The sequence below is a fragment of the Camelus bactrianus genome, chromosome 7, assembly GCF_048773025.1.
Source record: "Camelus bactrianus isolate YW-2024 breed Bactrian camel chromosome 7, ASM4877302v1, whole genome shotgun sequence".
NCBI lineage: Eukaryota > Metazoa > Chordata > Mammalia > Artiodactyla > Camelidae > Camelus > Camelus bactrianus.
In genome coordinates, this window is record NC_133545.1 from 32,921,907 (window position 1) to 32,944,166 (window position 22,260).

A 22,260-nucleotide genomic window follows, 5' to 3' on the forward strand; every position below is an offset into this window, starting at 1 on the left:
TGTGAATGTCTCTTTAGTCTCCTTTAATCTGTAACAGTTACTTCAGTCTTTGTTTTTCATGACTTTGATTTTTGAAGAGTAAAGGCCAATTACTTGTAGAGTGTCCCTTACTTGGTTTTAATTGATGTTTCTTCAGTAAATTTACATTACACATTTTGAGAAGGAATCCTCAAAAGTCATCTTTTGTCCTCCTCACTGCACTTCTCAGGAGGCAATGCTGTAAAAAGACATTTTTGAGACAACTAGGGAAAACTGAAAACATATAATATTAAGAAGTTATTGGTAATGTTGTTAGATGTCATAATGGTACTGTGGTTATGCTTTTAAAAAATGGTTATCATCTGTTAGCAATGTATACGTTGTAGGGGAAAGTGAAGTTACTTGACTTGATGTTCATTCCTACAACGTTTAGTAATTTTAGGCAGGAAATGGCAATGATAATATAGTCAGATCTTGATTACTCTGAAATAGTGTCCAACTGGTGCATTATCCAGGACTTTGACCATTTTCCCTCTCTTCTCTGGCTCCTCTTTTGGTCCCTATATATACAGCTTACCCAGTGAAGTACGGAAAGTACACATCTGTCAAATTTTGTGACTTGCTGGATGAAGAGAACCTGTGGGGAAAAGACTGAACTACTGGTTGAAATTAGGTTTATAAATAATTTGAACATTTCATTTCTTTGTGATTTGCACATCCTCCTCATTATAGATAAATAACAGTCTAAAGAAATGAGATCATTTGCAATGATTACATAATAAAACGTTAGAGCCCAAATAGAAAAACTCTTCATTTTATTTAGTTTCTACTCTACTTTTTGAAAAGAACATTCATTCTTTAAAGTTTACTTCACCAAGGACTAATCCTTTGCTGATGTTCACATTTATCCTTTCGTGTCTGTCTCACAGGGGGAAACATGAAACATTGCTTCTGTGGCAGTTTCTTCTAGTTCTTCAAGCACTCGTGTGGTAGCAACTGATTCAAAATACTGTTTTGTTTCAAAGCATGCAGTTTAGATGTGTCTTCACTAATGATGGCAATATTTCCATTTTGTTCCTGAGCTGTCAGGTCACTTTCACTGTCAGACAGCGTGCATAGCAGAGTGTCATTTTCATAGGTCGGAAAATAATACCTGAAAACAATCGTATATATACTGAATAACCAAAGGTATAAAATTATTCAGAAGAATTCTATGCAGTTGAATGTACACGTTACTATAATTTTGCCACATTACCTTGCCAACAATTGCAACCTCATTCTGCAAAGGCTGTAAGGGAGACATTTTCTGAGTTACTTTTACTTTGACCTTCATGGGCTAACAAGTCTTACTAGTATCCTTGCTAGCTGGCCATTTTAGCCTTTCCTTGATATCTGCCATAGTAAGAAACTTACTATCTTTAAAAGGCAGCCCTCTCCACTACTAAATAATAGCCCCCGTATATCTAACAATGACACCCCTCTCATTTTTGCTCTATGGTTCTAGTTTTTCCCTAGGGTTAACAAAATTCAAATATAGTTATTCTTTCATACACTACTCCTTCAAATATCTGATAAAAACAACTGTTCCCCCCTGTGGATCTCCCCCTCCTCCAACCTAATCACTATTTCCTTCATTCTAGGTGATCAAAAATTAAAACATCTATAGAATTTTAAGTCTATTATTCTGGTTCCTTCTCTGGACATACTTTGGAGTTGGTTTTGAGTTACTTCTAAAGCTTTCAACCTATATAAGAATTATACAAACAGGGTCTCAGGTTAATCCAAGGCTGACTTTGCCTCTGATAAATCTGGAATTTTCTTAAGAGGAGAAATCAGAGCTTTCTTGGCTAGAGTACCGGGGGCTCTGATTTAACATTCTCTGAGAACAGAGGAACCTCCAGGCAACTAGAACCCCACAACCTCTCAGAGGTTCCCTCAGCTGAGGTTATTCAGCGTGATCTGAGAACCATCCCAGAGGGTGAGGCTGGCAAAGGATACCTGGCAGTCTAACACCACCTCAACAGTCAGTACCAGCAGAACAACTGCTTAATGTTTTCCAAGTGCTAAGATGCAGAAATGTATCAAAAGCTCTAGTAGTTGCATACTGCTTGACACAGTAATTTCATTTCTAAGAGTTTGTCTAAATGAAATAATTAGGTAAGTGTGCAAAAATGTAGGCACATGGATCTCCACTGTATCACTATTTATAAGAGCAAAACATAAAAAAGCTAAATAACAATTCAGGGTATATCCATACGATGGAATAAATGGAAACATTAAAAATGATTCAATAAATGTGTACTGGATATAGAAGATGTTTATAAACACTGTTGACAAAATATAATTTAAAAATCGCTACTTCTGTAACTACGTACATCTATCCATATCTCCACACAAGAAAATCTGAAGTAGTTGGTTATACTTGTAAGAGGGGGCTTATTTTAAAAATTAACGCTTTTGACGATTTCTACTTTTTAAAATAAATTTATTTTTTTTCCTTTAAGTTTAAAAGAATTAAATAAAGGGACAAAATAAGGGAGAAGGAGCAAAGAAATGTATGTCTGGTTGAGCAGTACTCACTGTGGCTGATCCCATATCTCCCTTTCAGGAAGCAGGGATGTATGTTTAGTTTCTTCCATGTGAGTCCTTAAATCAGCTTTGGACTTGAATTTCTCATGGCAGCCATAACATTTACATTGGTGAATCTGCCTCCGAATGAAATTGACCAGTTTCACTTGCTGATAGAAATCCAATCCTGAAAATGACAATCATTAGGCAACTGGTCAGACCCATTTTTGCACTGTTATAATTTTTTAAAAGAACCACTTCTCTTTATTACAACCTGAAGAGGCAGTGCAGTTTTAAAGCATAATAGATACCAAATAATACTTACATAGGGCTTATGTGCTAGGCACCGTTCTAATCACTTTCCATGCATTAACATATCGAGTCCTCACAAAACCCAATCACATAAATAGTACTACCATATCCACATTATATATTAGGAAATCGTCCAAGACTGCACAGCTAGTAAGTGGTAGAGCCAGGATTTGACACCAGGCTCTTGGCTCCACAGCCCATGTTCTTGACTACAAGCTAATTATATATACAACATACACACACGTCTATAAGAGCAGCAAAGCAAACACACCCAAGAATCTAGGAAGGTACATCAGTGAGCTCAGGTGTGGAATTGAGATTTTTATGGTCTTGGCTGCATGAGCAAGTCAGTACTTTATGTCTCCAGGCCGCTAATCTCTCTATCAGAGCAATACAACTGGGTACATCTGTAATAAATAACCCAGCTACACTACCAAGCAGTGCAGTGTGCGTTTAACATACATAACCTACTCTCTATAACATTCTGTTGACCTGAGGCCCAAAGTCACGCAACCAGTAAGTGCTGGAGCTGGAATATGAATTCTAGTCTGATTTTGAAACCCATGTTTTTTCCACTAGCCCCCTCCGCTCTATGATAGATATTAACCATGAACTTGTATTTTATTTGAAGCAATCATATATGTAGGAAAGAAGACTATATGAAATAAAAAACCGTATTTGAATATTATGGTTCAATATGGTTGGGAATCACTGATTTGGGTAGTTCTGCAGAGACTACCTGTGGAGACACGTTTTAGCTGTGCACTCTCCAATCACAACGGCAGAACACAGGCATTGTTTACGGGATAGTGTAGTAAAAAAAAATGCAGCATCATGGAAAAAAACTTCTGAATCAAACTTACCAAGTTCTGACTTTATTTTGAGGAGATCAAATTCATGTGCATCCTTAAAAAAAGGAATGAATATATCTGTGAGCATATAAATTATTTAATCTTTCAGGCTGAAGTTATAAACAGACAGCTTATTCACAGGAGCCTGAACACTGTAGAAATTCAGTCTCAGTTCATCATCTGCTTTTGAAGTCTGCAAAATCTAACTGCTTCCCCCTACTTCCAACTGTTTTTTAAAGCACAGTCCAAACAAGTCATGTCAATCAGTTAAAACATTCTAATTGTTCACAGCTTGTATCCGCAGTTTTTACAATTTACACTGTATACATTCTGCAGTCTGACAAAAGTGTCCTCAGTCTCTAGGTATGATATGACCCTACTGTACTGTGTGTCTGGACTTGAATTATGGCTATAGGTCCTCTGCTCCACAAGCAGACAGGTAATTTTACAAATCCCACTTTTCATTTTATGCTGTCAAATACAGTGTCTAAACCTGCAAGTTTCTCTTCACTCATATCTTCCCACAAATTACATTTCTTTTGATTTTTATGATGCAGAGACTTATTTTTATTCTGTTCTGTTCCTGCAATCTGGGTAAATGTTTCAACTTACAAGCTTAGAGAATAAAGCATTCAGTGTAGCACCATAGGCAGGATAATTAAGAATTCCATGGTACGTTATCACTGAAAGTGACTGAGCAGAGGTTGAGGACATCAGTCAAGGATGCTGCAAAGGGAATTCGTACACAGGATAGGGGTACTAAGGCTTCTTTCAATTCAAAGATATTAGGATATTATAAGTTACATCTAAACACTGGAAACTATACACACATATTAGTGACAAGCTGTTTCAGACAAACGGACTCTCTGCTTTCACAAGAGTAAATGCCCATACCCTTCTGAACACCTTCCAGGTCCTTGTTTCACTAAACTAAGAACAGCATTTATGAATGAAAATGGAGTTAAGGTGGGTGAATCAGGAGAGTCTGCTCCACTACTGCAGGGATGGGTGGGAGGAGAGGGAGTGCGCACCAGACTCATCCAGTAATATTTTTCTATTACACTCACCCCTCTACTCCCAAGATGCAATACTGTCATTAATCGTCAGATGTTCCCCTTCCCTACCCCGCTGTCCAGCTGAAGAGCAGAGGTGTAGGGAGTGTGTCGTCTCTCTGATATACTGGGGTGAAAAAAAGGTTTAGAACTACTAGGTCTGAGATGAATTATAAAGATGGCATCCAGAAGGGACAGCACAAACTGTAAATTCCCTCAAATTTCTCCTCTCCAAATCCCTGTAACTGAAGGAGCTGCAAGACCACACCTGGTACCCTTTCCACCTTCACGCCCCCCTCACCCCAGATCCCCCAAGGGCTCTGTACATGGGAAATTTCTCCCTTCCTGCTCTCCTTATTCACCAGCTTCCTTATTCACAGGAAGCACTGGAAAAAGACTCAGAACCTGTTTATATCCTGGGTACTGTTAATCGTGGTTGCAGATCTCACAGTCTAAGCTGGAACTATCTTGTAAACATCTCAAAGGTGGGATGGCATCAGGGGTCTGTGAAATCCCAAACTACCAAGTTCACCCAGGTCCGGTCAATTGTCCTGACCTGCCCTGAGGCTGTTTCTCCTCGACAGACCTGCCCTGTGTCTTCTGTTTTGCTTACAGCACTTTTAGGAAAGGAAAAATGATCAAGAAACTAAGAGTATAAGATGATGAGGTTGCAATAATTGTCAGCGTCTCCCTGTCAGAACACAACAAAATTCAAATGAGTAGAAGTATCTCACCTCCATGTGGACACATAACTTCTCAATTGTTTCTGCTTGCTTTTCACAAAATAGGCAGACAGCAGAGACAGGGTGTTCTTCCCAATCAGACCAGTCACTGTGTTAAAAAGAAAACAGCAAACATAGAGATTCCCTTCATTAAGAGGGTGTCCCACACAGTGACTTGGTATTATTTTCTGCTCCCTAGGAAGCCCCGCCAGTCTCTTTAAACTCTGACACTTCTGTAAAGACTGTCATATCATATTATGACTTTTTGATACAGCTTTTGAAATTCAAAGTAACATCATGAAATTAATATAAATAGCAAACAGGTGCTGCTCCATTGCCTCATGTTTGCATCTCTTTTCAGCAGCTATTTCACTACATAATCAGTGCAATGTCTTTCTGAGACAACCAGGTTTAATTTGCAGAGAAGACATATCAGGAGATGTGATGCTCTCTCTCATTATCCACAACCGCATGCTGTGAGGTGCGGTGCTGGGAGTGTGTTCTGCATGACAAATGGCGTGTTTTAAAAAGGCAAACTGTGTATCTTTCATGCGGGAAATACTGATCATTTTAAATGGGGCAAGTATTAAATCTGGTGGTAGAGAGAAATCAAAAGGCATACAGGGCCCCTTTTACCATTTTCTTCCCTCCTTGCTTTTATTTATTGAGATACTGTCAACTTTTTGTTACTCCTAAACTAGGAAAACCAAAATCCTAGGAGAGACAAAAGGCTGAACAGCTTTGAATGAAAAGACGAGGAAAAACAGGGAATCCTTTTAGGTTGAAAAGAACACTTCTCAAGGTTATAATTTCAAGCAAAGAAGCTGTGAATATTTTACATTAGTCATCAATGTGATGAACACAGAACCAGGTTAACCTCAATTTAGTTATATTCTCTACTCCAGTGACAAGCAGCATTGAGGGTTCAAAGATCATTATCACTTCAAGGTCTGGAGACCCACGGACTACGCAAAGAACTTTGGAATATATTCTTCACTGAATTAGATATTACCTGTGTGTTCAAGGAATAGCTCTAATGGCAAAACACTAGTTAGTCAGAATAATAGGCGCTTCAGTGATTTTATGTCAAAGTTATTCTGAATTCAAGTTTTTACTGTATTACATGAAAGGATGCATGGCTTACAGAGAGGGTTCTCTTTATTTTACCTCTTCAAACTGATGATTTTAAATCAAACTAAAGAACTATTTTCCTTCTTTTAAAAACACGATAATAAAGTAGCATCAATAAGAAGTCTTACTCTTCCTGATGGTCTAGCAACTCCCGATCATCTTCCAGTTGAACTTCTTCCCATGATTTTCCAAGTTCCTTTGCAGGAAGAACAGAGGAATTAAAAATGGGGTGGGGGGTGGGAAGAAAAGGGGAAAGGAGAGAGAAAGTACACGCAGACCTCAGAAATAAAATGAAACAGGACTCACACGCAAATGGTTTTAAAACAGTACAAGTAGACATATTAAAACTGTTACTTCAGGGATAAGAAAGGATATATCCTAAATCAAAATTTAGGATGTAGGATATATCTTATATGATTAGGATTTGGGATTTATCCTAAATCAAACATTTAAAAAACATCAAAGAATGTTTAAATACATTTTGCTTTTATTTTTGGAAAAGGAGCAATGACCTTTCATTCAAATTCTTTTCTCTTAAAATGTAAATCAGCATTTCTCAATCCTGGATGTATATAAGAATCTCTTAGGGATCTTTTTAAAAAACCACCAGTATCTTTTGACAGAGACTCTGAAACACCCTCCTAGCTGGACTTCATTTCTATTCGAGGTTCACTACAGTCTATTTCCCAGACAGCAGCCACAGTGATCTTTCTAAAGGACACCTCCCTGTCTGTATAAATCCTCCCCTGGCTTCTCACACACTGAGGACAAGATTCAGAGTCTTTATGGCTTATAAAAGCCTCCACATTGTATCCTGGCTCCCTCTTCTTCCCTATGTCCCATCACTTTTTCTCTTGCTCAGCTGGATCTGGCCAGACTGGTCTCTTGATATCCCTTGAGCACAGCAAGCCAACCTCCACCAGCTACTTCTGCACTTGTTGCATCGTCTACCTGAAATACAGCTTCCTCACATATCCTCACATGGCTCCAGCATACCCAGTCTCTGTGCCAGTGTTACATCGCCTTTTTCCAACTACTCTGTCTTTCAAGTTCTGACTATTTCCACTTTCAAGTTACTTTTTATTCCTCCATGACATTTTAGTTTTCTTCAAAGCATTGATCACTCCGTGAAATCATTTCATGTATTTATTTGTTTTCTTATTTGCTATCTGTCTCCTCCACTAGAATGTCTGTGAGGACATGGCCTTTGTTCACTGTTACATTCTTAGAGCCAGGCACAGAGTGGGTACTAGAAAGTTCTTTTTGAATTGGATTTTAACTGAAAAAGTCTAAAAATGTGACGCCAACTCAAAAGGTTTTGGTAAGGTGGTTAAATAGCGTATAAAAAGCACATGGTATCAGGTAATAGGAAGTACTCAAATATCTACTCAAATTTCCTTTTATCTCTTATAGTTCATGGAAGGGTTTCCACCCTTTTAGGGCTGTGTCTGGCAAATTTAGTCATAGTTTCAGCAAAATTTTTATGTAGTGACGAGTAGGAATGATTTCTTTTGGCTCAATCATTTCTCTTTTCTCCCTTGAGTCATTTCTTTCCTCTTGTCCTTTCTTCTCTCCACTCAGTCTTTCCACTGTGCCATGCAAAATCAGACAGGGCATTAAAGAGGGATGTGGAAGTATTAGGGGGCACCTTTTTAAGCAGTTAACTTTTTTAAGAAGTTAACTATGGTAACAGTCAAGTCCAAACTGACCTGATATAAATACAGATACCTTTGTTTGGTATCTTTCTTTTGGAAAAACATCACTAGAATTCACTCTCAGTTAGGAAATTTCTTTTTCCCACTCAAAAAAGGTAATTCATTTAAGTAAATACAAAGAACTACAAGAGCCATTATGATTTAGAGAAAAAGAAAATCTATTATTCATTAACTTAATGAGAGGTTTTGAGGTTGTCATTATCTACCAGCTAAATGATGCACAAAGTCAGACATGCAGAGATTTACCATAATGTTATTAGAGACAGTTAATTTGGACTCTCTAATGTACTTTCCAGAAGTATCTAAACCTCATTATGAACATCAAGAATGGCCTCACCATTGCCAACAGGATCCCTGGTAGGTGGAATTTTTGGTGATGAATTAAATCTTTTATGCAATGCTTGCTTTCTCCGGACTTGGATTTAAGGCCAGTGCTGCAAGATACAACTCAAGGATAGGCCATCTGGGGTACTCCCATTCCCACTGATACTGGCAAATGTTACTTATCAATAAATATTTTGAGCCCAAAATGATGAAAGATATTTTTCACTGTCAAACTTCCAAACTCAAAGCATTATTCTGCAGCTTTCTCAGTACTCAGTACAATATGGGAATTTATCAAGGCAATATAGCACTAACCACTTACCACTTGAGAGGAAAATGGAACTGTGTTCATTAGTATAATAGAAAACAAGTGATTTGCATGTGACAGTGGCCCAGACTCTTCCTAGAGTGCTGTGCCTTGGTACAGTTAAGTATATGACTTATTATTGGAACAAAACCCAAAGAGATAAAAACAATTTAGTTTCTAATTAAGACACTGTGCCTGCTAATGAATCATGTCAGGAAAGCAAAGAATGCAAGAAAAACAAAGTTTGGAAGGCACGTCGGTAAAGATGTTCAAACACCCCCTCAAATCCCTGTATCAGATGGCTTAGGATCAATGCGAGGGTAGGAAAAAACCATGGGGAAAAAGATCCCTTTCACCCAGCACCCCTCCATTCCCAAACACACACACTTACATGTGCTTATGCAAGAAAATTCATCAGAAACAGAGACAGTGTTTTAAATGTAAATAATTTCAGTAGAGAGAACTATAATGAAACTGAAAAAATAGGTTGAGCCTACTTTCGTTTAAATGATTTTGTATATTTAAAGAATTAAAAAATTTACATTAAAAAATGATAATACCACTGCAAAAAGAGTTCCCTTTAGAAATACTCCAGACTTGAAACATGAGCACCTTAGGAATGTGTAGCTGTAGCCTTGATGAAGATGTTAAACAGTGTACTGCCCTCCGAGCCAGGGGTATTGAGACCTTTGTCCCATTACCTTTCCCCACTAACCACTGAACCCTTCTGTTTGTGAGAAAACAAGCCAAGAACTCAGAGTAGATAACCTAACAATGCAAAAGATCTTTAATGCATTTATTTGCAAGTCTGTTATTATTAAAAAATTGATGAGTTATTAAACATGGAAATTATTTCACCCAAGAAGGAAAGAGAATCTCTCAATTTGCTGAGCTCAGAAGGGATCAAAAACAGCCCCTTTGTCCCTTGGCTCTCCCATCTTTTATGATCTTGGAGTGCATCTTGCCAGTAATATCCTGGATGCTACCATTACTGCTGGTCTGGAACTTCTGTTTGGAGGTGAGGAACTCTGTGGGTGCATGACTCAATTGCTAGAGCAGACAGATAGCTAAATATGAGCAGAGAAAGGGAGATCAGACCAAATGGCAGGAATTGGGCAGGAAGCAGGGGTACAGGCCAAACGCAGGAAACCACACATCATGTAAGTACTAGGGGTCCCTGGGCAGAGAAAGGAAAGCAGGAACCTCTGGGCTGACAAGCGGTCACACCTTTTGGGGTGATTAGCAGCCTGGATGCCGACAAAGAAAGGTGGGAAAAGGCAGGAATCTCCAGTGTACAAATGTAACCTTTTGCTCATTATGTCCTCATTTCAGTAAAATTAGCCTTGCAGATTAGAAGTACCCATCATGCACCGTCACCATGACACTTTTGATCCAGACTAAGTAAGAACAAAAATCCCTCCTCCCATTGCAAAGGTGAAGTTGGGATGAAAATCAGGGAATATGACCCAAACCCTTCCCTTCCTAATGAATATTCCACCCATATTTTTACACTCTATGTAACCAACTTGACAAAGAAACACAGGGCAGTTGTTCACCTAAGCCTGCCCGCTCTCCCCTTGAGAGTGTACTATCTGTCCCTTAATAAATCCTCACTTTACTTTCTTAACCTTTGTGTCTTGTCTCTGAATTCTTTCTGGGACAGGACAAGAACCTGGACATCGTTTATAACCACTGGCAACGCAATTACTGTGAAGACCTGCTACAGGAGAGGTCAAAACACTAACTCTTTACACACCATTACAAAGTGTTGAAATTAATGTGCTTACATGTCTGACTCTCATACCAACCTCTAAACTCTCTGAAAGTAGTGTCTGCCTATTCCACCAGCGTCTTGTACCTGGAAGGCACTCAAACGTTTGTAGAATGTATGAAGCCAAAGAAATTGCTTCTGAAGCGAAGAGGATGTGAAAAATGGATGTGCGAACACTGACTACTAACATAATTCAGTCTCTGCTCACATCCATACACTCATGTCAGCCTTTTCCCTCAGAGGAGTAAACAATGAACGGCTCTCATTCTTTTATTTTTTTCCTGCCTTTAAAAAAATATTATTACTTATTGGTTAACTAAACTTTTAGAATAATTTAGTCTTCATATTAAATATTTTTCATTAACGAGGTCTAAAAGAAAACTAAAATGAAACACCCTTGGCCCTCATTTTTCTCTAACTATATACTAATAGTATTTGGAACAGTCTTTTATGTACTCTTTCTATTATTATACCTTTCAATTATAACAATATTTCTGGAACGTTATTAAAATTGATACTTTAGTAAGCACTCCTTTAATTTAAGACACTTATACATCTTTAGAGACTTTATCAGCTTCTTCAACCTTTTCCAGAGGTAAAGCGCACATCATTTTCAAAAATGCTAAGGCATCACAACACATTATAGGTTTTTTTTTTTTTTTAAATCTTTCTTGTTATTGGCCTCAGCAGGGAAAGCATACAGAGCTAAGAATGCTAAGATTGTGGGTACAGCCTTTAAGGAGCTGATTGAAGTCAACTTTACCTTGACCTTGGCTCACTTTCTAGTTTGGTGTAAAAGATAACAGGCAAAGGGGTGTGTGTGTGTAAGTAGATCATTATCAATTTATAACCATTAATTGCCCAAAAAACCCAACCCAAAGCATAAGAAGTAGGTACTAGTATTACTTTAATTATAAAAGCTGAGGAAAAAGATGCAGAAAGAGGTTAAGCAACTTGCTCCAGCTATGTGACCCTGGGAATATTACTCAACTTCTCCGTGCCCTAGTCTCCTAATCTATAAATGCAGATAATGATAAACCATGTGTCACAGGGATGTGATATGACTTAATATAAAAAGACAGTGTCTCGCAAGTACTCAAATGCTGCTAGTTAAAACAAAACAAAAGCAAAAACTTCGATCAACATTATCCTAAAGTGATTTAATTCTCATTTTACATGTTACTGAGGCCTTCACATTCTCTGGAAGCACTTGTCTCGAGCCATGATTCATCCTACATGAAATCTGGGCACTCTGTGGGCAGTACAATCAAGCACACTCATCTAGAGACAGCTGGCCCTCACACACAATTTCAGTTTTCACTGTCACACTACTTGACGCCCAGGGAATGAAGTATCAAACTTTTCTACAAGTGCCAGAAGAATTTGAGTGAGCAGTCCCTTTGAAGTCTCCTCTAAGAGGTAAACACCTCCAGCTATACACATTGTTCTGCTACTCCCAAGCTCTTGACTATTAGTTTAAAAGAGCCCCAAGGAAGTACTGTTAAACTGCTTCCATAGCTTCCTGCAGTAGCTGAGTACTTCTTAGAGCTGACTCTGAAGTCCTCTCCCTACTTGATTGGGCTGGGCCCTGAAGCAGCGTTTGCTCTAGGAATTAATGATTGAGGGATTTCAAGAGAAGATTCAAACACTCAAAGGGTGCCTTTGCCTTTAGCTAGTTGTAAAACATTTGTAGCAAAAACCACAGCAACCTCTCAGAGTCAGTCTTCAAACACAAGCTCAACTTGTTTCTCAAGGAGAGTTTTATTTTAACATTAAAAGGATTAGTCAGAACAGGCAAAAATTCTATCCTAAAGCAGAGATTTCCAACATTAAGTCAGGATATGCTTGTTTCTGTCCAACAGATGAAACAGGCTTATTATTATCAACCATGCTTTCTGTGGCCAATGAGTTTGAATTCGAATTCATTCATATTAAGAGCAAAACACAATTTCCATTTGCTTAAGAAAAGTGTCAGAAAGAGAAGGCCCCATCTTTCTTCCAATTCCACTGGAGAATTACTCAACATCCCCACTTTCCAAGAGTAGTTTCTCCCCTTTGCTATATATACCTAAAAGCCCCAGTAGATTAGGAGGGAGAGCCGGTAGTACTTCCCATTGTGCTAATCAAAAATCCCCTCTAAAGTTTCCAAACGGGCCCTTAGAGATGGACATTTGCCTCCAACTGAATACCTCTTTTCAAATAAAAAGGAATGTAATCTACAGAGGCCAGCAAATGGTACTGAGTTTTCTGGGCAAGGAGAGGTTTCAAAGTATTTAAAGTCCTTGACATAGTAACCCCATTAGTCTACCCTACTAGTCTAACAAACAAAAGTCTTCTTGGTTTCTCTAAAATTTCCATTAAAAAAAACAAAAACAAAAACAAAAACAACCTGCGCAAGAGAATGATAAGACAACTTTTTTTTTTTTTTGGTGGGGAAGGGGAGGATATTTGAATGGGGAGGAAGAGTGAAGACACTGTTTGTAAAGAACTATCTAGCAGAGCAGTTAGCACATCCAGAAGTGAACAAATATTTTTTGAACAGAATACAGAATTCTCTGGTCTCGTGGTAATAAACATACAATCAGTCGGTGGCAAATGTGTGGATACCCAAATGCTTTATGTGTGTTTATCTACTATTTTTGATCAAGATTACTGTGAGTTCTAGAGACATGACATTTTTACTATATAAACATCTGGCAAATCAGAGATAAATCAAGTTACGCTTTGCAAACTAAACATCTGAAAGCTAATCACTACTTGAGAGCATTCCTCAATTACATTTTGACTTTTGTATTAACAGCTTGTTTAAATATTAGATAGTCCTTAGAAAGATTTTTATTTGTAGAAGTGCAATCAAATTTTAAATTATGAAGGGAAAAACCAAAACCTTACCAAATAATTGATGACATAAAATCGGTCATATTCTCTGTTCTTAGGATTTATCCTACGATGCTGTTTTTTCCTCATATGGTCTTTAAGGGTATTTTTGTCCCTGAAGGTCTTCTCGCAGTACAAGCACTGCAAGCTAAAAGAAAGACACAAACAGAGGTTAAATAAATCTCTCGGATAGTTGTTGCAATAGCCCTTTATTATTATTATTTTTCGATCTTACATGATTTATTCATTTTAGGTCATACAGAATCTTCAAATGAGATATGACATCCTTGTCAGAACCCCTCTCACTGTATTCATTTGGCTTTGTAGGAGGTGTGAGGTGGTTTATTTCGTAGTTTGTTAGGTTGGCCCACTTGGCTATTTAGTTAAAACTGTGATAAAGATAGCAATTATCCAAAAATTATTTTGGTGCTTTACTAACTGAATTACCTATTCTAAAAATGAAAATGTAGGTATGTTCTTCAAATAATCATAATGATAGCTAGCAGTGGCTGCCTCCACTGAGTGTAACAATTAGTGCATGGTTTGGTATACCCTGTGTACTGATTTGCAGGGTCTGATTACTAGCTCCAGGACTACTAGCTGGGGAACTTGGTCAAGTTACTTGCCCTCCCGGTTGCCACTCATTTTCTGGTCCCTAACTAAAGATAATACCTACATTCTAGAGAATTTTTATGATAACATATACATGTATGAGAATAATTTATACACAATATGAACACTAGATGAATATATGTATAATTTTTCTTTATAAGAGTAAAATGTATACCATATACATGCTTAATTTACTTATATATATGACTAAAATACCTACCACATTCATAGCACACAGTAAGTACTCAATAAATGGTACTATTTTATATAATGGTACTATTAAAAAATAGCTATTTTTAATATCTTACCAGTCACATGTATCCTGCTAGATTATTTCCACTGACTGGGAATTTATTACCTAGTAAGGCAGTAATAACCAGTTTTGAACACATTACTAACAAAATCTCTTTCTCGTTCCATGTTTGACAGTTGATACTGCTTGTAACTTTTATCTAACAGTTCTGCTTTCTGGATTCACACAAAATAAGTATACATGAAAACTCTGAAATCAGTTGTTGTTTCTATTTGGAATTCTTTTTCATCTTTACTAAACACATTTGCAACTATTTCTATGCCACAGAAGTAACTATATTCTTTGGTATAGTACACAATTTATGGGCAATAAGCTGATTAGGGATATTCATTATTGCTAATCTTACTAGAAAGCACACTTGGTATTCTTTTGTAAGTGAAGGGCCATTCAATAAAACAGGAAAGAAACTTGTTTCAATGTACTATTGATACCAGAATTTGAATTCAGAACTTTTTATTAATGGATACTTCTTTTTCCCATTGTTATTGCTCCAAATGTTGTGGGCTAAGATACCACAATCTATATTATATTTAATGAATAAAACTAGTTTAAAATTATTTATTTATTTTACATTGTCTTTTTTGGGGAGGAGGTAATTAAGTTTATTTTTAATTATTTACTTTTTTAATGGAGGTACTGGGGGTGAACCCAGGACCTCGTGCATGCAGCACACACACTCTACCACTGAGCTATACCCTCTCCCCTGGAAACTAGGTTTTGAGAGAAAAAAATCTTGGGCCCTTTCCTAGAAAGAAAAGTGGAGAGATTTTTGAAAGCCATTTTAGTGACCTAGAGAACTTCCTTCCTTATTTCTACAAGCTAGGATCTAGATATTCAAGGCTGCCAGAATATGACTTTGAGAAAAGTGGAGTGTATGATATATAAATGTGAATAAATACTAAAAGGTATAAGAATGCATGCATTATGTTATGCGTCACATAAAGTTGAATAACATATGACAATCTGACAGTACATTTAGTTCTTTAGTAAATATGTAGAATAATTATAGAGAAAAGTAAAGGAATTAAAAACCTGAAATTAAGAATAGTGGTTTCTGAGAAGATACTAATGAGGAAGGACACACAGTGAGATTCAAGTAATTAATAGCATTCTATTTCTTAGGCCGGCAAGTATATTCTTCATACCCAATATAACATACCTTACAATGGTATGTACATTGTTTGGTATATATGACTTTTTCATTTTAAAAAGGCAATATGATACAGACAAAATAAGGAATGTCATACAAAATGCAAACCCCTCCAACATAAGAAATGAGAAAATTCCAGTTTTTAAATTACTAATGACTATTAATTTTAAAAAACTCACAACTGGGTCCAAGATTAAGACAGCTTCAGGTCATGTTTCATAAAAAAGTACTTACTTGTCAAGCTTTTTCTGTAATATACATAGAAATTCATTGCAGTTTACAATGTTGTCTGGCAATCCAATGTTGAAAGCATGTTCTCTGGCCATGTGGTTCAAAAGAACAGATCTAGGAAGAAATTTGAGCAATCTGTATTATTTATAAATCATCTAGGAACAAGTCAGGTCAGGAGTAACATTAATATAATGATAACACTAACTAGAAGTACAAGTGAGGGCTAAACACTGAAACACACATCTGGGCTATGAAAAACACATGCATTTTATAAACAAATTAGTTCTTCAAAGGGAGTCCAAGTTTGTTCTACAATCTGCCACTGGGCAGGGTAACATTCCAGGGGTAAATTTGGTTTCTATCCTTTAAACTAATAATAAACTGTGCTTTGCCTACTTTTCCAATTTATCATGAGGAAGAGACAACTGCCCAAAAGAAATACGACCTGCTAGGGCCTGGGATCAATGAACACAGATCTAGAACCCACAGTTAACACATCTAATTACATGCAAGAGTTATGATAATCTGGATACACAATGACCATCTTGTTGATCAGCTTATGTAGAAAAGGAAAAATTTAATTTATATTACTTTTACATAGCCAAAAAACTAGGTGTAAAATACATTCTATTGGGCATTTATTCACAACTCTAGTTCATAAAATAAATGTGACAGTTTTGGGAAACTCATTATTATACATACACTAAAACAACACATAATGACATTACACAGTTTATTTTTTCTAGCTAATTTAGGCATGTAGCTGGCCCCAAAAGAATTGTTTTTTAGTGTTTTTCTTTCCCCTTCAGAGAGGTGAAATAAAGCAAAGCAATCACCTCTATGAAAATGCTTATTGATTTTTTTTAAAAGTATGTAGGAGATAGATTTACTAATTTCATAGTTAGTATGTTCATTTGTCCAACTGTTTGACTATTACTGGTAACTAACTGTGAAATCAAATTAGTATATGGTGGAGTACTTCACAGTGCTTTCTAGGCCCACAAGGGAATCCCCAAGGGGTAGCCCAGAAAGACCTGGACTTTCCCAGGGGTTCTAGGCCTGAGGCCCAGGCTGTGGAGGGTCCAAGCAAAAGCAGAGGTGAGGGCCTCTTACATGGGGTGGGGTGGGTGTGTAGCAGGGTGTGTGAGGCAGAGGGTTAGAAACCTTTTCCTACCCCTAAGGCTGTGTTGGCGCAGAGTGCAGTGCCTTTGGATCCAGACCCCCATATTGTGCCTGGATGGGTCAGATTTAACAGCTGGCTCAAGGGGTAGGGATAGATTGAAGGGTTCCTTCACCCTAGACTAAGTGGCATCAGGATCTCTTGCTTTTAAAAGTTACTTTGAATGCATTTATGGAAGACCAGTCTGCTCTCAACCTCTCTGGAACCTAAAGGCCTGGTAACTAAGGTCCATAAGGTAGGGGATGGGAGCTAAGAGAGTATATTTTTCCTTCTCAAATATTTCCCCCCTTTTACCTATAGGAATAAAGATCTTCCTACGTAGTTATACATTGCAGTTTGCCTGAAGCAACATGTATTGGGGTAAACAATAGGCTGGCCAAAAAACTTAAAAGGAAAATCTGGTGAACAAGATGACTATAGGGGACTTTAAAGAAAGTTCCAATACACTCCTGGGGATCTAGAAGACCACACACATGTGTAGGGCTGTGTTCATAACAAGGAAATCCCTAAGAAGACGCTAATCTCTCACCTCTGGCTGACTATGAGACTCTATACAAGCAGCAAGTGAAGGCTAAGGCAGAGTTGTAAACTGATGGAGTGTTGAGGGTATGCCCCAACCCACACACAGAACCCCTTAGCAAAGGGCAGAAGATGTATTTGCTTAAAGCACTCAAGTATATCTCTGTCACATCATTAGCTGAATACTAAGATGAGCAAACAGTTCAGCAGCCATTCATGACAAAGAATATACACTTTAGAGAATTAGTCCAGGAAACTCAATAAATACACAAACAGCAACAACAATAAAAACCTTGGTTGAGTGGGGGAGGGATCTGATTTCTATAGTTACCACATGAAAACATTTAGTTTTCAACAAAAAATTACATGGTATGCAAAGAAACAAGAAACTATGTCCCATCACATCAAAAGAAAGCAGTCAACAGAAACTGTCCCTGAGGAAGCCCAAGTGTTGGAGTTATCAGACAGACACTTTAGATCAGATAATATGAACCTGTTCAAAGAACTAAAGAAAACCATAATTATGGTACTTTCCTGAGTTTTATGAGTCATTTTAGTGAATTAATGAATCTATGCAAATTATTGGTGGGAATCCCTGAAAGTGTAGCCAGTTGGTCAAAAATGCAGGTGCCTAGGGAATCCCTGAACTTGTGGCTGGTGTCTCAAATGGGAGCAGGCTTGTTGAGGCAACATCCTTTAAGCTGTAGAGTCTGATGCTAACTCTGGGTAGTCAGTGTTAAAACTGAATTACCAAAAAAATAAATAAACAAAATTGAATTACAGTACACCAGTTGGTTTTGGACCTGTTGGTGTTGTTGACAGACTTTCCAATCCCCCAGGTTTTTTCCCTTAGATTTTTATCATTTTTAATATTCAAAAGTGAAACACCAAAAACTGCTAAAGGTTTAGTTTATTCTAAAACTACAGTACCTTTTTCGCACGTGGTTTTGCATGTCAGCCAATTTAAAAATCCTTATAACATTGAACACATATCTATTTCTGGCATTTAAAAAATTTATTCCCCTACTCTGCTTAGAGCAACTACATTTCATCTCTGATGTTAGGTGTATTAAAAAAAATTACTGCTGATATATGAAAGCATCCTGAGCCAACCTATAGAACTTAATTTATATAACCATTGTGGATGTTTTGATAAGTCTTCAGATGAAAAATAGTGACACTTAAACATACAGACTAACCTGTTTCCGAGGAATTCCTCATTGCAAAACATACAAATGCCGTGAAAATTGTTGTCATTTCGTTCTTGTTGCTGTTGTTCCAGAATTTCCTTCTGTAAAGTAGAAACAGATGTATGATATTATCTTTAATAAATGCACAGCTAGCTAATGAAAAATGTCATAGTCTGGATAGGAGGAAATTGGGGTAGAAGCATAAAGGAAGTATAGGAACTCTGATGATATTTTAAATTTCTCTATTTCTGTCCTTATACCAAACCCCAAGTCTATACTGTTAAATGCCAGACAACATACTATTTGATAGCTATGCAGGAAACTCAAAGTCAACAGGGTCTCACCATCATTCCTTACCCTGTTCTTCCCTCCTGTCTTGATTAGTCACCTCCCATCCATTCTTCCAAAAACAAAAATGTGGTTGGATCTCTGACTTGGTCCTTTCTGTAGTTCTCAGTTTAGTTTGTAATTAAGTTCTGATCAATTTCACCTGACCTAGCTCTCACATTACTTCTCTCCACCATACCCAAAGCCATCACTCTGGGTCCAGTCTTCAGTCAGTCATTATGTGATTACTGTAAGTCAGTCTCCTGTTTCAATTCTTCTTTTTTTCCCCTATCATATCCATCCTCTCTTTTGCTGCTAGAAAAACTTTTCTGAAAATTGTTTTCATGTATAAGTATCTTGTTATTGTCCAACTCAAATAATCTAAAATATGCATTGGTAACATCCTATTTTAATCAGGTGGTTATACACATTATTTTTCCTTGAGGCAATTTTTTTCTCTGTTTTTTCACTCTTACAAATATTAACTGTTCTTTAGGATCCAGGGTGATTCCCACTTCTGTCATGTAGCTTTTCTGGACTACAATACAACAGTTAAGAGCTCAGCCTCCCAAACACTGAACAGAACTAGATTTGAATCTAGCTCTCACCTGTACATGATATTTTATTTAACCTCTTTAATACTCCACTTTCTCATTTTAAGATGAAAATCAAAATAGCATCTCACAGTGTTGTTTAAAGGATTAAATCAGAAATTTTTGTAAAGAATTCACTGTGTATGGGTCATTAAATATTAAGATATTATTGTTATCCAGCCAATATCAGTTTCCACTACTTATAATCCATCATCTCTTTGGTAACTATTGCTTGCTTTATTTTCTGAATGGACACAAGTTATACTGTTCTTATATTACATCTGCATACTAGTCTCCAGCTTCTCTTGTAACATGGATCTCAAAATCAGAACTTCATAAAGTGTACTGTTGATTCTAGAAATATTTACAGAACAGCATAAAAATGAGCTAGCCCTGAGAAGCTTAATAAATTCCATTAGGCATTTCTGGAACTGAATACTAATCCACTGAAGGAAAAAAATTAAGAAGCCACCATGATAAAAGTCAGTTCAATCAACTTCTGGTTTCAGCCATGATGGAATAATGAATATCACACTTCCCCTTCCCTGGCAAACTACTATAAAACAAATTGCTTCATATATTTTCTCTGTTTTCAGACAATGGATAACAGACAGCACATGGCTATGGTCCATGAGTGAAAAAAATTATACACTGCCAATTTTCTGTTAGGTGTAGTATTTTCCAAACTGCAACATAGGGAAATTAAACCCAAACCAAGGGTATGTAGCTACCTCACTTGGTGGAGAAGGAAAAAAAAGACTGGAGTTCAGGATACTAAAGTGAGTAGAATTTGTGGGACAAAATACTAGACAGAAGACAGCTGCAAAGAAGCTCAAGAACTCTGTACTGGGATTCTTTTAATCTCTGTCCAAATACTGAGCTGTACACGCCCAGGGCAGGACTCCGTGGGGCCCGACAGAGTGATTTCCAGGGGCTGTGAAGCATAATGGAGACTCCAGAAGTTAAAGCTTTAGAGTACGGGGAGCTCTGATATGCAGAACGGAGGGCCCTGCTCAACTCTTCAGGCACACAGCAAGCGCAAAAGAACTTCATGAGCTTACTTCATGAATTCACTTCACGAAGCTTAAGGCCTTTGCTGGCAGCAAGTGGATAAGATAAAAGTGAAAGAAATAAAGGGGGTAAGGTTGAGGTATCAGACAATTTTTAATCACTGCTTTTAAAGTTTAAGTGAATCTTACATAAAAACTGAAATTGACAGTAAAAGTCAAATGAAAGGAAAATTGAACTTTTACAGACATGCATGGTTTGACTTAAAAAGAGAAAACACATTTCAGAGCCCTACATCTACAACTTTGTTAGCAGCAAAAATAAAACCCCAGCAGATGAAGCTGTTGGTAAAGATCACTATTACCACCCCGCAGTAAGGCTGGGCACGTACTTTCTCTGTCTGCTCCCGTTTTCAGCCTACAAGACCTGTTAGTGCTTATTAAAGATCATCATTCTGGCTCACATTTCTCAAGTTTGTGATAATATAACTCAAAGTTAGCTAAAGAAGAATCTTATTCAACTTAATATTTCCTTGTTTTTTAAAAGATATTTTATTATTTTTTGTTTTTTGGGGGGAGGTAATTAAGTTTGTTTACTTATTTATTTTAACAGAAGTACTGGGGATTGAACCCCAGACCTTGTGCATTCTAAGCATGCACTCTACCACTGAGCTGTACCCTCCCGCATTTCCTTGGTTTTGACTCAGCACCAACATAACAGATTTGTGAGTCTAAACCAGACTGATACTAAGCCATCTGAGGTTTTCTTTGGCCAAATTTAAGTTTTATCAGTTGACCCTGAATTGCACAACCTGAGTGTAGACACCTGAAGTTGTACATAAACTGATTCTTCTTAGGAGAGCCTAAATTACATTTTGGTAAATTAGAGGCAACATTGGATAGACAGGGCAGTAAAGAAAAAAGCTGCTTTAATGGTGAGTAACTATAAATCCATGCTGTTCTGTCTGTTCACTCCATAACTTCTCTCATACAGTGATGATATGATACTGTAGATTCTCAGCTAGTTTACTTGCACTACATACAACCACAATAAAGGAGACAATGGCTCTAGAGTACCTGTTGTCCCTGATCTTGCATGCTCCACACACCTTTAACTTTTATCTAAGTTTATTCTTTCAAGACCTGCCTTTTGTCCACTGCACAAACTCTTTAAACTTTCTCAGATCTTCCACCAAGGGGAGCTACTTAAACCATCGTTGTTTCACTACTGCTTTCTGTTTATTTTACTTGCGTAAGAGTTTTCTCATTTTAGTATCATTAATACAAGGACGAGCTCTATAATTGGGGAAAATGGACATGGCAACTGGGTAGTTCAGTTTTAGTGGGATTCTCTGCTCCAGTTGTTCCACTTCAATTTGTATTCTTGCCATACTCGACCCTTGTGGTTGTAGTAATGTGAATACTCAGCCTACTCCGTCTTGGCTATTTTCTGGTTTCTTTATTAACATATTCTATTTCTCCTAATCGTATCTACCCTCTCCAGTGAGATTTCTTTTCTGACCAATACT

The 22,260-nt window shown here is 37.3% G+C and overlaps 1 protein-coding gene across 2 annotated transcripts in view; it reads right to left on the minus strand.

Annotated features, from left to right (window-relative positions):
* Positions 1-777: 777 nt before the first annotated feature.
* Positions 778-22,260, minus strand: part of ZNF277 (zinc finger protein 277) — a 99,035-nt gene continuing 77,552 nt past the window's right edge. For both annotated transcript variants that reach the window (XM_010947647.3, XM_010947648.3), the window contains exons 5-12: positions 18,814-18,905; positions 15,919-16,029; positions 13,625-13,757; positions 6,744-6,811; positions 5,497-5,593; positions 3,723-3,765; positions 2,560-2,734; positions 778-1,132 (exon numbers count right to left, since the gene is read on the minus strand). In XM_010947647.3, the coding sequence (XP_010945949.1) occupies positions 946-1,132; positions 2,560-2,734; positions 3,723-3,765; positions 5,497-5,593; positions 6,744-6,811; positions 13,625-13,757; positions 15,919-16,029; positions 18,814-18,905 (906 nt within the window). In that variant the 3' untranslated portion in view covers positions 778-945. The remainder of the gene's footprint in view (positions 1,133-2,559; positions 2,735-3,722; positions 3,766-5,496; positions 5,594-6,743; positions 6,812-13,624; positions 13,758-15,918; positions 16,030-18,813; positions 18,906-22,260) is intronic.